Source organism: Sinocyclocheilus anshuiensis, unplaced genomic scaffold (genome assembly GCF_001515605.1).
Source record: "Sinocyclocheilus anshuiensis isolate Anshui unplaced genomic scaffold, SAMN03320099.WGS_v1.1 scaffold253, whole genome shotgun sequence".
Taxonomy (NCBI): domain Eukaryota; kingdom Metazoa; phylum Chordata; class Actinopteri; order Cypriniformes; family Cyprinidae; genus Sinocyclocheilus; species Sinocyclocheilus anshuiensis.
Window position 1 is genome coordinate 369,989 of NW_015537969.1, and position 16,161 is coordinate 386,149.

Sequence of the window (16,161 nt, forward strand, 5' to 3'; positions counted from 1 at the left end):
TGAGAAACAAGAAAATCAGTCATCAGTGTTACATAATGTACAATTTTAGTATGCCAATTTTATCTTAAAGCAAAGCTTTACACAAACTAACTTGGACTCACGTTATGTTTGGGAAACACACTGAAGTTTTACAATTAGACTCAGCTTTTCTAGTCATTTTAAGCATCATGACCATTACATGTAGGCACTTTCCTTCACCACTGCACTTCTAAGCCTCACTATTTCTTCAGTAATCCTCGATACAAGCACATTTTTAACATTTTGTAATGGATTTATTATTATAAACATTTTTTTTTTTTTACAAATAAGGATGGTGATTTACACGAAAATGCACATGAATTTGTGAGCCAGTTGAGCTTTTTTAAGTGTTGTTACCAATACTGAATAAATATTTTTTCAAGTAATAAACTGCTGTCTTCATTTCTCTAATGACTGAGATCACACAGATGATACAAAACATGCTGAAAAAAATGCATTATTCATTATTCAGAATATTATGTCTGTTAAACCTGATCAATTTTCAAATGCAGTCACATTGTTCTGTATTCAAAGCCATACATACACTCCTTCATCAATAAGGAGGCAAACACTATTCTGGGTCACATTCTAAGAGATAGTCAGTGGTTAGTCAGCATTAGTCAATTAAAAGCACTTGAAAACATGCCACAAATGTGTCAGGAATAGCCTTTCTGTATCAACAGCACACATTAACTTCCGGCCTCTTTTCTGCACTTATTCATTTAACTGCTGACAGTGGGTGTCAATCAGATCATTAAAACAGGAGAGAAAAAAATAATGCAGCCTGTACATGCGTCAGCTGGTTTCAGCATCAATCTGTAAGATATTCATGATTTTTAGCTGTTATTCAGCCTGAGTCAATAGGTCAGTGGGAGAAAACACAGACAGAGGTATCTAGGGGTTTATAAACAAACAGAGTAAGGTCAGAAACATTGTAATGTGGCTCAGCGCTGATGACGACAGGCAATATCTAAAATGGATTCTTATCAGAACTCTTCAGACAGTTTATGTTCTGTACTGCTCATTTTAAAGCAGCTCTCTGAGATGTGCATCCGATAAAGAGAGCCAGTTCTGCTCCGGAAAATCTCACTGGCTGAATCTGATGTTTTAGTCAGCCGATATGTTCTCTTTTCAAAGACTGGCTCTTAAAGGATAAGGAATGAGGAATAGATCAGACTGACTTCCAGACAGGGTACCAGACTACAATTGTTCAGATAAACTGCAGTCTTTTCTCTGCTGAAAACAATAGAAACCATCACATAAGTTCAAATGCTTTCAAATACCATATACCTAACATTACAAATCATCAACTGTTAACCATTAAAACCATTACCTGTAGTGTTTTGGGCCATATTCCACTTTATTTAGTGGTTTTAGTTTACTACCAATAGAAGGAAACACAACATCAGTAGAGACCCACAGGGACCATTACAGCTTCCATTTAAACTAATACAATTCCTATTTTAACCATAAAAACCATTACAAGGGATTCTATTTTTTCTTTTCTTTCAGCAGGGTTCTCTGATTTGCTCACCAATCATAACTTTTCAGGGCATGTGCGCAAAATTATAATTGCAAAAGAGTTGCTCATTGTTGAAATATGCTTAAAATAATCACATAAGATGAAAAAACCCCAGATATGGTGGTCTAGAGACAGAAATCATCCCCTAATATTGAGATCACATGATCAGTAGCATCATGCAATTGACTAACTTTTAATAATAATAATAGCAAAAACAAAAACTTAATTTAGCATTTTCAGTCAGTGGCTTAAGTGCATCAAAAGCATAAATGTAAAGGTGCATCTAAATGAAAAAATCAAACCAAACAACTTAACAACAAATCATACCACAGACACAACAGCATTATCTAGAGTGATGTACATGTGTGCTATTCAGTTCAGAAAGAATGAGCGAGTAATAAAATACCTAAACAAGTAGTACCTGATGTTTTTATGAAACAAACAACTTTGATTTGAATCAGTTAGTAAACCAATTTCATGCATGCAGGCCAATCAGTGTCAGTAACGAGTTAAAAACCACCGGTGCTACTGGAATGAATAAGAACCAGATAAACAAAAGCTACTTTTAAGGAGTTATTTATGCCTGACTTGTCTGTGAAAATGACTTTTGTTGGCGTAACCTAATGTAGAAAGGTTGATTCTTTTATATAAAATAATTGAATCATTAAATCACAGTGTAGTGAGGTTCGTTGCAAACTGAGAAAACAGGTTCTGTGAGTCTTTAACTTCACTATAATTTAATAGAAACGTGTATTTGAACAAAGTTATCTACAAAGATCTAATAAAGTCTTTTTTTAATTTTTTTATCTCTGTCAATGTTACTTTTTTTGAATTTAATTTGTGAATCAATGGGTTTATACAGCCAGTCTGATGTTTCATCCAGAATAACTGACCATTCGCACTCATGGTCATGCTCCAGTGATGATTAATTTCAGTCATGTTCTTTGTTTTCCTGCCCCACTGTGTTTCCATATCAACACTTTCATATCAGTTTTGACAATTTTAAGGTAAAGACCAGCTGAGGATGGCGAGGAAAAGGAGAGATGAGGCGAGTTTTTCTTCATCTCTCACCGTGCACAGTCAGACCACTTTCAGTTCTGTTCTAAACAGACCAAAGCCAGCAGAATCAGAAACGTGATTTGCCACTGTAATTGATCAATGCAAGCAAAAATCTGGTGGGACTTGGCCACAGTTACAAAGTATCACTTCAGCTGATGATGTCACAATGCATTCTTCACATCCTGCCTTTAAAAACTGTCGAGTTCTGTCTGTTAAATCTATTTAATGGATTCTGTGATGTGTTTACATTGTGATTCATATCATTTGATGGCAAATTAATTATGTGACTTCTCTCTGGACATTTTCTTGGCATGTCATATTTAATTATCAGATCATCAGTGTCAGAAATGTTTGCTCCACATTAAGTGTGGTCTTGACAGGGTTATTCTAAGTTAATTTGAAGCTCTGTTCTGAAGGTTCTTTTTTTTAGTATGAAACAGAAAAAAATTACTAAAATTATACTTTTAGGGTTACAGCAGCTTACCAGTAACCTTAAACAGACAGTTCACCCAAAAACGAAAAGTTTATCATCATGTACTCATATGTTTTTTTCTGTGGAACATAAGGGGGGGGGGTTGGGGAGTTAATAATGGTAATTTTCGGATTTAATTATAAAACCCTTTATAATCTATAATAACATTAAACTTATTTCATATTTTCTCTAAACCTTTTTGGATATTAAGACAATTCTGGCCAAATTAAAGAGTTTCGTTTTTATTAGGTAACTTTACATTCAATTCGTTTTTAAAAGGTAACTTTACATTCTTAAGGACTCTACGCCGCTTACATTTCTTTTCAGGAGCACTTGTGCTCCTACTTAAAAAAATAAAAAAATAAAAATAGAAACACCTTCCGATCATTGACAGATATTAACCTTCCCAAAGGCGATATTTGACTCCTTAAAGGTTTTTTTTGAACCTTTGTAATGCCTCTAACTTTATTAAATGTGTCATCTTTTGTGCCCAAAAATTTCGATTTATAAACTTTTATGAAAATTTTAATCAACCAATAAATTAATTTAAAATAATAAGATACAATCAGGAAGAATAAGTTACTAGTTAAATGAAACCAGCATCAACAATTCATCTCTGCACAGCACAGAAGAGCACAAATGTGGTATTAAAGAATATTTACAGAGTTTTTGACAAGACTCAGAGGTGGTATTAATGCATTTCATAATAACAATGTTATGAAATTAATGTTTTAAATATAAAGTTTTGAAAATAGAAATATTAAAGGAGACATATTATGCCCCTTTTTACAATATGTAATATAAGTCTCTGGTGTCCCCAGAATGTGTCTGTGAAGTTTCAGCTCAAAATACCCCACAGATCATTTATATATCATTTTGAAAATGCCTATTTTGAGTGGAAGCAGAAACACACTCTTTTTCGGCCCTGTCTCTTTAAATGCAAATGAGCTGCTGCTCCCCGCCCCCTTTTCCCATGATATGTCACCTTTAAACGATTTAAATTACTCAATTTATACTTTAAAAATAAAACAGAAACCGCCAGTAGGTGGCAGCAAGTCACTGTCTTTGTCACTGAATCATTAATTCAATCAATTCTTTCAAACGGCTGATTCATTTAGGAATGAAGCAAAGGTGACTCTCTTTATGAATGGGTCATTGAAACATTGACTCACTAGATTTGTTCAAAAACGCAGATTCATTCATAAACGAAACAGCACGCAGTGTTTGCTTGAAGATGCACAGCAGCTCAGCTGTGACTTTGTTTGGAACTATTTTCGTTGACGAAATAGAGCACAATCAGACAGTAGTGTTCCTAAAATGTAAGTCACTTAATATTAACTTTTGTATAAAATCAAAAATGTCTATAAATTCAATTTCACATTTGCAAACTCCCTTTAAAAGCTGTCATTCGTCTTAGTTCATCGCGATCTCACAAACTTAATGAAGCTCTCTACACTGTACACTGAAGCTATTATTTACATCGACTCTACACTTTGTTTGTAATAATGAATGACAAAAACTGCAGTCTGCTCTCACGATCTGTGCTGTGAAGAGCAGCAGGCGCACTGATAGAGAAGGATTTCTGTTGGCTGCAGTCTGCAGGTATTATGGCCAATCACAAAAAATTGCTTTCGTAGTCTTCTGAATGGATAAAATATAAAAATCACTTTAATTAGCAAATAAACCTAACCAGTTGGAAATGAAACGCTGTCCCCCCTCGAAATTCACTCCCCGGACTCCGTTCCCCCGGGGTTTTTTATTTTCCCAGTAGAGTTTTGCCAGTGAAAAGCTATTTGAAGGAATTGACAGGATTTTGTTTGATTAACACAATACATTTCCTAGTTCTTTAAAATAGCTTAGAAATGTAAAAGAAAGATTTACTGATTTTGTATACAGGATAAGAGCTGTTGCTGTCAAAATATCAACACACAACCCCAAGAATGAGCATTTAGGAACCTTGACACTATCTATGGTTGTATCTGAATGGCAAATATGGGACACACATATGCACATGTTTGTGTGCAATAGTGGCATTCACATTCATGGACTGATTTGGGATGTCATACATTTTGTATAAACCTGGCTCCTCCGTGTGCTCCACAAGGTTACTGTGCTAACCAGGTGAAGGGTTGAATAATGGTCTGACAATCCAGAGATGTGGATCTGTGGCAGATCCAGTGCTGCTGAATAATGCAAGGAGCAAACAGTCAGCGCACACACATTAACACACATGCACACACACATATACATCTCTCAATGAAGGACCACTCAGTATCAGATATTTAAAATATCGGCTGTAATTTGTGTTAATTACAGTAAATATCAGGTTTACTCCGATGTTGATACTTGGACCGTTTTCAATTTTTAATACTTGGACACTTTTTAAACTGATGATAATGCTGAATATTAATAATACATTTTTCACCTTTCTGAAATCACATCACATAGAGAGCAAGTGAATGGATTTCAGTGCATTACATACATACATACATTTCTGTGGGAGGTTCAAAATGAAAGCAGTCCTAGCTCTGTTAAAAGACCAGTTCACCCAAAATCGAACATTTGCTTAAAAATTATAAGGACATCCAAGATGTAGATGAGTTTGTTTCTTCATCAGAGCAGTTTTGGAGAAATGTATCTTTACAGCACTTGTTCACCAATGGATCCTCTGCAGTGAATTTTTCACTGGAGAAATCAATATTAAATATGTTAAAAACACCTTAAAACTGGATTTGTTTCTTACAAATAGCTTGTTAACTGGAGTCATAAGGATTACTTGTAGATTACTGCAATGTTGTTATCAGTGGTTTGGACGCTTATTCTGATGGCACCCATTCATTGCAGAGGATCCATCGGTGAGTGAATGAAGTAATGCTATTTTTCTCCAAATTTGTTCTGATGAAAAATTTGGCCTGAGGGTGAGTAAATTTTCTGCAATTTTTCTCTGTTTCTTTAAGGTGACAGAACTGATTAACATGAACTCTTGTCTATGTAAAGATGAATTCCCTATGGACTAGTGGTAGATGTATTGATGATCTGGTATGGATGAGCCCCTTATATGTTCACACTTAAATAAATACATTTGTACCTTCCCTTTAATGGCTCCTGCTCTTCCGTTTTCACAAGAATGTGAGCTTTGGCATGAGAAGAGCGGAGCTTTAATTACGAGCTGCTGAGAAGATGAGTGACTCCCCCAGAGGAGAGAAATGAGACACACTGAGGTGGTGAAAATGTCAGACATCTGACCGCACCTAATCAGAATGTACGACATTGTCGAAGATCTGTCTTCATCCTGTCATGGTCTGCTCAGGACGTTATGGGAAAAAAATCCAGAGTGAAATAATGAGTAAGAATTAAGAGAATTCTTAGAATACTTTAAAAATGAACTGTGAGATTAATTTTTTTTTTAATGTAATTATTAGCTATGCTTGATCCTTCAGTTCATATTTGTCAGGTACTTATTTCAAAAGAGATTTAAAATAAAAAAAAAACGGACAAAAGGCAAAACTACTTTTAATAAAAGAATTACGTTGTCAATTTAAGAGATAACAGATTCAGAGAAACTATAACATTTGAGATGTAGTCTGTAAAATGTTTTTCTTTTGACATCACATTTAAATATCTAAACTTGTGATGTTGGATAACTATGCTGTCATTTCATCACAGCACTTTTTGCAGAAACATTCTGTCCATTCATTTAAGATGCCAAATACTCACATACTGCATCACAATTCAAAGACAAAAAACAGTGTTGTCAAACACAAAACATTTGACACGTTTCAAGTTAATCTTGGCATACAAAGGTCAGAACAAGGCAGTGTTGGATGAAAATTGATCCATTTTTATTCTGAAGAGCATTGACAGATGAGATATAGGTCAGATGTATATAGGAGAATGGCACCTGATGAAATATGGTCACAAACCAATGTGACACCTGGACATATATAATATTCTATGTGTGAATATATATGTGGGCAAGGGCTTTTATATTTTTATAGATAATTATATGGTGAATATATTGGTGAACTGCCATTGCCAATTAGAGGTGTGTAACCTTCTAGACATCAGTGGAATTGACTGCCCACTCACAGAGGTGATTCATAAAACCTTTCATTAAAAAAAATCTTTCATTGATGCTCATGTTTTTACAGCACGCATTTACTGTTGTCGACTCTTTAGCTATTGTGCTCACTGTTGCTAAAGGTTCACAGAACTTTTGATACAACAACAAACAGAGAAAATGCCAAGACTGACTTTTAAATACATGAACGACACACTTATGGAGTTATGCCGTTTTAAAGAGAGAGAAAAGAATATAAAGACATATTGTACTTCATGATCTTACAGGTCATTTGTTACCCTTTTTGGGCATCGTAATGTCACAAGGTTGCTCAATTTACCTAAATTCACTTTACACTCTTGAAAATGATCTTTAAAAAGGTCCTAATTGGCATTTAGATTCATGAAGAATCTTACATCAAACCTTTCATCCCTTGAATAAAGACCATTGGAACCTTTTTTTTTAAGATTATGTACTTAAATGAAACAGTGTTCTTTTCATTAAGTAAAGAGGACAAGATGCATGATTACATTCAACCACAGTCATTTCAAACAATTGCATACCAATAACTAAATTAAATAAATTCTCTTAGCGGACAAACAGCGGATTTAAACTGCACGGATGTCAAAGCGATATCATCTCTGACTCAAACCGACTCCCAGCTGGTTCTTAAAAAAACAGCCTACTGAATACGGATGCAGTGACGTTACGTGAATACATCAGGTAGCAGGAAGATCGTATAAATAGAGAAAGTTTCCCAGCAACCCAGTGAAGCAATAGAAAGCGGCAACAAGAGCACAAGCGCCGAGAAAAACTTTCAACGCTGTAATCGCTAAAACAGAAAATAGTTATAAAAAGGATTTTGTGTTTTAAATTCTCAGTTTTACCTTACTGACGCCAAAGCATTCAGCACCATGGACAGCGTCCGCGCGGCGGTTTACCTGAGCGTGTTCCTCTCGCTGCTCTGCGTCTGCAGGAGTCAGATGTCACTGGACGACCGACTGAGCGCGCAAGAGGAGCAGTTCATCAAAAGAGACCTGGTAAGAGAATAAACGAGAGTGTCATATGGCATAACTCAACAAGTACATTTTCAACCTGTTGACGCAAAAAAGTTTCCTACATCTGAAAAACAGTATGTGGGCAGCGTAAAACAATCAGGACTGAGTTCTCTACATTGAATGGGTTCAGACATTTCAAGTGAAGCTATGTTCATCACTATGAAAGCATGAAATTCGCTGTAACTTCGATTTTCATAGTAGAAATAGCTGTTACTAAGGTTTCACTTGGATAAATATACGAAATGAAAATTTAAATTCTCGTTTCTAATCTATCTGTCTTCGAAATGCACGCTTTCTCTCCGTTTATTGTGTTTAGGCTGAGGCGCTCGATGAACTTTTGGACGGAGATCAGGACAATCGGATATCTGTGGAGAAAAAAGCTAGTGTCATTCCAAGGGTAAACTTGTTCATTTTGTATGTTTTCTTAGAAATAGCGTTCATCATCAAGTAGAAGAGGTTGATTATACAGTATCTAATGCGATGCACCGTGTTTCTTAGTGTGATGTGGGGGAGCGCTGCGCCATGAAGCACGGACCGCGCATCGGGCGACTGTGTGATTGCACGCGAGGAACAGCCTGCAATACTTTCTTCTTGCGCTGCTACTGATGGAGCTCGCGCAGCTCTCTTCTCTCTCAGGCACTGTGCTAAGAAACTCGTGACAGCAATGCTTGGGACACCTCATCTATTTAACGCGTGAAATTACATGGGTGATGTATTCATAGTACTGTTGTTTTGTTCGTAAACTTGTCTATGTGTATATGATTAAACGTGTTGATTTTAAGTTAATAAAACGTCTTTAAGGCTCATTCGTTCTGAACACTGTCTACGCTAAATGAAAGTAGGTTATGTATACATTCTCTTTGAGTTTATAATGTAACTGTTTAATAAAACCGTAAAAACTGTTAGAATATGGTCTGAAGTGAGTCATTACAGGTAATGGGTGCGATCAATGATGACAACAAGAGTCATCATCAACAGCTAAAATCTCGATTTGAATAATCATCAATCATTGGTTTCTAATGAATCTTATAATAACAAAAGGCTGAGATTTAATTAACTGTTTGATGGAAATGATGTCAACGATTTTTCGGTGCGCAATCTACCAAAATTGTCTTCTGACGCCTTTGGCGAAGTTAGCGGTCATCTTAATCTTTAAACGCGTCAGAGGGTTGTAATTATATTTGTGATAGCCTTATATCTAATGCAGTGACAGTCCGGTACTCATCGGAAATCGCTAGAGATCGTACAGTTGCTATGGTTACCTGTATCCTCTCAGGCAAACAAGACTTGGCGAGCGTCTGTTTAGCGCAAAACTTGTAAGATAACTTTTGTGGTTAGTGGTTACTGAAACGTTGCTTGAAAACGCTGCTGAAATATACGTATAAAATAATTAATAGCCTACTTTATATATTTTTAAACAAAGCTATACATTTTCTCAGAAACACTTTACAATAACCATAATTAAGCATAACTAGCCTACATTATAATGCAAGCAGACCCCTGGATGAAAAGCCTGGTCCTAGATCTAGACTCATTCTGTTTCTTAAATCCTCTTTGAAACAAATAGGATTAGGCTGCTGTGAGATCTGTCCACAGGAAATGATGTGGACACCAATCACTATTATAAGAATCAAAGAAAATGTCTCAGAGGGAAGGGAAATCTACATATAATGGCCGTGATAAATCCTCGACAATCTCATCATCCCGCTCTTTCAGCAGGGGTGATCAATGTGACGGTGACCGTGATTTCACCAAGTACAACATGTTCCTGGATCAACATCCTTGTTGATCCTGGAACACTCCTATCAACCAGTCAGAATTGAGGGATAACTTTTCAGGAAATATCTGTTTTAGGCTTACAATCAGGGTTAGGTGCTTCTACACCCTTGTTAATCAGCTATCATTTCACACTGTTTTTAGGAATAAATTTTGGGTAGGGTTAGCTGGGTTTAGGGGTAGGGATTGGGTTAAGTCTATATTTTTGGACAGTTATGTTGATCCAGGATCAACAAAAGATGTTGATCCAGGAACATGTCTTACTTGGCAAAATCACGGCGACCTCAATGTGACGTAGAAGCAGGCAAGACCTTTTAAATCCCACAAGACTGCGTGAAAACTCATGCCGGACCCCTCGCGACTAGAAGCACTCCTACGTGACTATAATTAAAAAATACAATGTCAAATTTATCTATACTTCTCGTAGCGCTTCACTGTGCTGTATACATTTATTCTAAAATCAGCGGCGTGGATTCAAGACCGCCAGACTACGAACCAACCGGACCGTTCACTGACGACGCGACAGAAGCGGTGAGTGGAAATAGGCTACTGCGCGCAGGCCATTTGGACCGCAGGTCGTTGGATAATCGGAAAACTTACTGTTTATTTCAGACAAGAGCTGTGACAGAATATAACGCAAATCTTCAAAGACAGGTCGTTTTGAAGAGAAAGTTCAACTGTCTTCCAGGCGTATGCAGACGTCTCAAAAGGAGGATAACCATTCTGGTACTGTGACAAACACGCCTGTTGTGTATGTTCTGCATGAAAGTAACGTAACTCGTACAAAATTTTGGATTTAAAGGGATAGTTCAATTAAACAATAACGTGTTATTATTTATTCTCCCTCAAGTTGTTTCATGCATGTATGAGGTTCTGATCAATGTTTGTATACACAAAAATTGCTGGTAGCCACAGACTTATGGAAAATAAATACTATGGATGTCAATGGCTGTTGAGTTAGAAACATTATTCAAAATATCATCTTTTGTAATCAACAGAAGAAATGCATTCATACACGTTTGGAACAACTTGAGGGTGAATAAATACAAATTATTTTCATTTTTAGGTCAACTATACCTTTAAGAAGGAAGACCGCATGAAAAAAAACAAAAAAAGTAAAACAATGGCTTGTAGTAGAAGTTCCCAGATTTTTTTTTTTTTTTTTGGCAGATGAACACATAGACCACAAATTCTTTAAGTACTTTCTGAGAGGCAGACTAATATTTTCTTAGCTGTTATTTGTGTTGACACATCTTAATGGTCATTATTTTAATGGGAATTATAAAATTCCAAGTCCCTCGGGTTTTTAAAACCCAGGGTAGGAAACTCTGGGTTCAAGTCAGTGTGTACACTTGAGCAAAAACAGGTGGAGTTGAAAAATATTTCTTACCATTTGCCATTTTGTTCCTCTCCACAGTGTAACACAGCAAAGTTCTGTTCTGCGACGACACGTTCTCAGCATGGCCACATCTGCTCCTGTCCAAAAGGATCAAAGTGCACTCATTTCTTTTTATGGAGTTTGTGACCTCTTCTTTTTTTTACTTTCAATCACACAATACATAATTTTCCATCATGACAGAATCACACGACACCAGACAAACTAGGGCAGACAATTCCTTTTTCCCATTTATTCCTCAGTTCATTATCAACAGAGGACAGGAAATGTCACTCATCTTTCATAAAAATAATTAATTTTAAGTAGATCATTAAAATCAGTTATGGGACAAAGTTCAATCAAATTCACATGGCTTCCTTTTTAACTTGAGTTAAAAAAAAACACACACACCAATCAGCCTTAATAAAAAGGCATTATCCTGTCAAACCAATCATAATGTAAATAAACTTATGGGGAATAGTTAGAAATGTACCTCTGTACCCAAAACCAGGAGAGTAAAGTCTTTCTGAAGATGATGGCACAAAATATCACCTTCAACAAACGAGATGCAGATCCAATATTGAATTTTGCTGTTTAGTGCTTGCAAAATAAAGAAACAAAAAATAATAATAAAATAAAATGGTGGGTTGATTTCAATACATCTCATCTTTTTCATTTCAAATCAAGCAGCTTTAACATACACTACAATGCAGTCTTGCATATATCAGTCAGATATGAGTACAGAGCTGGTATTTTTAAGAATGACATTATGAACCAAGATGTTTGTTCACATAATTTTATATAAAAGATTTCTTTGTAGGGCAGACTCAAAGTAAACGCCATAAATGGAAAAAAGGAAAAAAGGAAAAAAAAAAAACTAAAACTTTACTAAAGAGCACCTACAAGTCTCTAAAGAAAGTGTCAAAAACACTATAAAAGTATATACTGAAAATAAGGATTTAACAAACAGCAACTGCACATATAAGATTAATTAAATTACTGATAATGTTCCTGGAAGAAACATGTTGATGTTAATGGATGGACGAGTGTGTCAGTTTGGAGAAAGTCTGGAAAAAACCATCTGTGATTTCATGAATGGTAGTGTGTTCAAAAATGAATGAAGCCAAATTAACAAACCCCAAAACTTTGATATTCACTGAAACTCACCCTGACTAACCCATTGTGATGAAACACAAAATCGTATATTCTTTCAAGACTTTGACCATATAGTTCATTCTCGGCTTGAGAAAATACTTGATGTGCTTTTGTATTATTGAAAACATGCAACACACACCCATATTTTGTTCTACACACATCACCTTCACAGCATTTTTAAAAGAACAGGTATACACAGATCTGTACATCTTCTGTTACAAAATAGGGACTAGACTCCTGTCTTGCACAATGTTTGCTGATTTGATGGGATGATCTTGAGATTCACATCTAGTTAGTTAAATCCTGCACAGAAGCAGCATCCACAAGTAATGTCAGTCTGGGGAGTAAGAGCACATTGTGCGTCCAGTAAGATGAAACCAGTGATAATGTCTGGAAGCCTCCATGAACTGTGGGGGTTATGCCTTTTGCTGAGAGTTTATAACACCAGGCCACAGGCCCATTAACTTTTAGTACAGTCCGGTCTACTAAATAGACTCTATCTGTCGCCGAACCTTGTCTGAGGCTTGGCGGTCAAGTGAGCGTTGTCTAGCGACCACCAGTATTGCAAAGACAACAGTGAGAGCCAGCATTGCGCCCTCAAATTTCCAAAAGAGATGCTCCTCCATTTTGGTAGAGCGACAGCTGAATAGAACACAAAGAGAAAGAGTGAAGTAAATTAGTATGATGTTTAGCTGGCTGGATTAATAATATTGTAAGCCAGATAAACATTTGCTATTTTGCTTTCCAACTGTGAACTTAATTTGCATGGAAAGAAGTGGAATGTTGCGAAAACTAAGCGAAGTGTCTCCACCACAGAGAACAAAATCACTTTTGGGCATAGTAGCACAAAACAGACATTTAAGTTGTAACTATTGGGAAAGCCATGGTGACTCTTTTATTAAATGTAATAAATTACCCGTGGGTTTAGAACATGCAAACAAAACAAAACAACTTAATATGCTCAATATGCAAAATTTGCATAAACGTATATGGTTGGAGAACCGGCTACTGTTTATCCAAACAAAATAGGATATATATTTTTGGTGGAGAGCCACTCACCTCTTGTATTCATCTCTGTTAGATTTAGTGCAGTTGATCTTTTCTACAAATCCTGTTTGGCTGCAGGCTGGTATAGTTTTCTGTAAAAATGACAGCAGGTTTACAAGGTAAGCAGAGGAAACTTTCAAATTAATTCACAAAAATGAAATGCTCTACTGCTGTGTGTGTACACAATTTATGCATTGAAGAGTTGAAGAATGTTACAAAATATTTATATTTTAAATAAATGCCGTTCTTAAGCAGCATAACTGTTCTCAACACTAATAATAGTAAGAAATGTTTCTTGAGCCCCAGATCAGAAATCATTAGAATGATTTCTGAAGGATCATGTGACACTGAAGACTGGAGTAATGGCTGCTGAAAATTCAGCTTTGCCATCACAGCAATAAATGACACTTTCAAATATATTAAAATAGAAAACAGCTATTTTAAATTGTAATATTGTAAATAAATCAATGTGGCCTCGGTTAGCATACAATACCTTTTTTTATTAAAAACATAAAAAAAAAAAACTTTTCAGGGCTCCAGACTCATTCTTCCCACTGGTTGCTCGAGCACATGATTTGGTCGCAATTTTTATTTATTTTTTGCTACAACATGGGATTAATCAATGCATGCTGATTAAGTTTTATCATAGTTTATAGTTATATGGAAACGAAAGTGGTTAACATTCAACCTTTTCTTTTTCTTCAGTAGGCTATTTGTGATTTGAATTTTGTGAACGGGAGTTCCTCTTGCTGTTATAAGCCGGTCTTCGGATGCTTTCACTTTCGAACTCGCGATCTTGTCACGTTTTACAAGAAAAGATAATTGTCTGATTTTCTTACATACATCTATACATATTCAGGGTTGGGGAGTCTATTTACACTAAGAGCAACTCTGGTTGGTATTGACCATTAAAAAGACACTTATATGAGACACGTGGTGATAAGATTTGCCTTATGCTGAACTCATTCAACTCCCGTTCTTCTCCCTTTTCCCATTGTATATCTGCCACTGTTTGCAATAATTATTAATAAAATCTAATTACTACCACTTGTTGCAAAGAAAATACTACTTTTTTCCTACATGGTGTAAATAGAACTTATGGCTATTTGCACTTAATGCAAATAACCACTGCCTTTAACCCTCTACCGCATGGTGTAGCCATATGGCAACATACTGTTTGTGTTAATTTCCTTGCCACTGTCTCTTTAAGAGAACATTCTCGGTTTTTTTGTTGGAAAGAGAAGACCTTAGTTTAGCCAGTGATGTGCTTTGATTAAGTCATATGACATGCAGTTTTTTTTCTGTGGCGAGATTTCTGACAGACTGCCGTCTCTTGTCGGTAGTTGCTGAAAGCAAACTAAAACGTCAGTAACAAACAAGGACCAGTCCGTGTCACTTCTACAAAAAAATCTAAAACATCACTGTTATGATGTTATGATGACATATTCACCTCTCAAAAAAGTTTTTATAAAATTCGTTTTTGGTAAATCATTCAAATGTATGTGTTGCCAAGCGGCAACCCTGTGCAATAGTGGAATGACATTATTACAATAGTTTAGCTAGCTAGCAAGGTCAGCTGCAATTTGTTAAGCTGTAACAATAACAACATTAATACTAGTGAAATAATGTTGATTAGTCGTATGTTAATGGCATTTGTATTATGGATATAATCAAATTGAAATGGCAATTTTACTTTTGATTAAATATGAATACAGGTAACATTACATCAGTGAGCACGGCCATATTCTATGGCAAGGTAAAGAAGAAAAGGGCAGAACTTGCTCTTGCTGCAGATGAAAAAACTGCTTTGTGAAGTTTCATACATAAAAAAAGGTGATCTTTCAAAATAAATCCACATCAGAAGAGTTGTGCATCTGCGAGCAACATTTGGTTCCTGAATGAAGCCGCGTTTTGAACGAATCAGCTGAGAGAATGATTCAATTACATTCATAAAATCACTGCCTGCGTCCCAATGTGCATACTATCCATCCTAAATTCTATTTGATATTAGTAATTTTCAATACTATTTAGGGCAGATAGGGTGGATAGTATTCCTGAATGAATCAATCCTTTTGAACAAATCGAATGATTCCATGACTCTTTCATTAAGAAAGTGATTTGCCACCCCCTACTGGCGGTTTTAGTTTCATATTTAAAAATATATCTTTTTCCCCCATCATTTTTTATTTCTATGTTCAAAATGTTATATTTAAAACATTAAAGGGATAGTTCACCCAAAAATGAAAATTCTGTCATTAATTAATTACTCACCCTCATGTCGTTTCAAACCTGTAAGACCTTCGTTCATCTTCGGAACACAAATTAAGATATTTTTGATGGAATCTGAGAGCTGTCTGACCCTGCATAGACAGCAACGCAACTGAAATGTTCCCAAGTCCAGAGATGTAGCAAGGAAATTGGTAAAATAATCCATGTGACATCAGGGGTTCAACCATAATTTTGTGACACAGCTGACACAGAACAGCATACGCTGTTTACGTCCAGCTGATACACTAATCTGTAATGAAATACAGTGGGTACGGAAGTATTCAGACCCCCTTAAATTTTTCACTCTTTGTTATATTGCAGCCATTTGCTAAAATCATTTAAGTTAATTTT

The 16,161-nt window shown here is 35.9% G+C and overlaps 2 protein-coding genes across 3 annotated transcripts in view; one reads left to right on the forward strand and one right to left on the reverse strand.

Annotated features, from left to right (window-relative positions):
- Positions 1-7,937: 7,937 nt before the first annotated feature.
- cart4 (cocaine- and amphetamine-regulated transcript 4) lies at positions 7,938-9,040 on the forward strand. The gene is made up of 3 exons (XM_016462680.1): positions 7,938-8,171; positions 8,506-8,586; positions 8,688-9,040. Exons 1-3 carry the CDS (start codon positions 8,046-8,048, stop codon positions 8,793-8,795), a joined length of 315 nt encoding a protein of 104 aa, XP_016318166.1. The 5' UTR covers positions 7,938-8,045; the 3' UTR covers positions 8,796-9,040.
- Positions 9,041-11,497: 2,457 nt separating this feature from the next.
- The window catches only part of jtb (jumping translocation breakpoint), a 12,238-nt gene continuing 7,574 nt past the window's right edge, over positions 11,498-16,161 (reverse strand). For both annotated transcript variants that reach the window (XM_016461923.1, XM_016461931.1), the window contains exons 5-6: positions 13,555-13,634; positions 11,498-13,137 (exon numbers count right to left, since the gene is read on the reverse strand). In XM_016461923.1, coding sequence (XP_016317409.1) covers positions 12,981-13,137; positions 13,555-13,634 — 237 coding nt within the window. In that variant the 3' untranslated portion in view covers positions 11,498-12,980. The remainder of the gene's footprint in view (positions 13,138-13,554; positions 13,635-16,161) is intronic.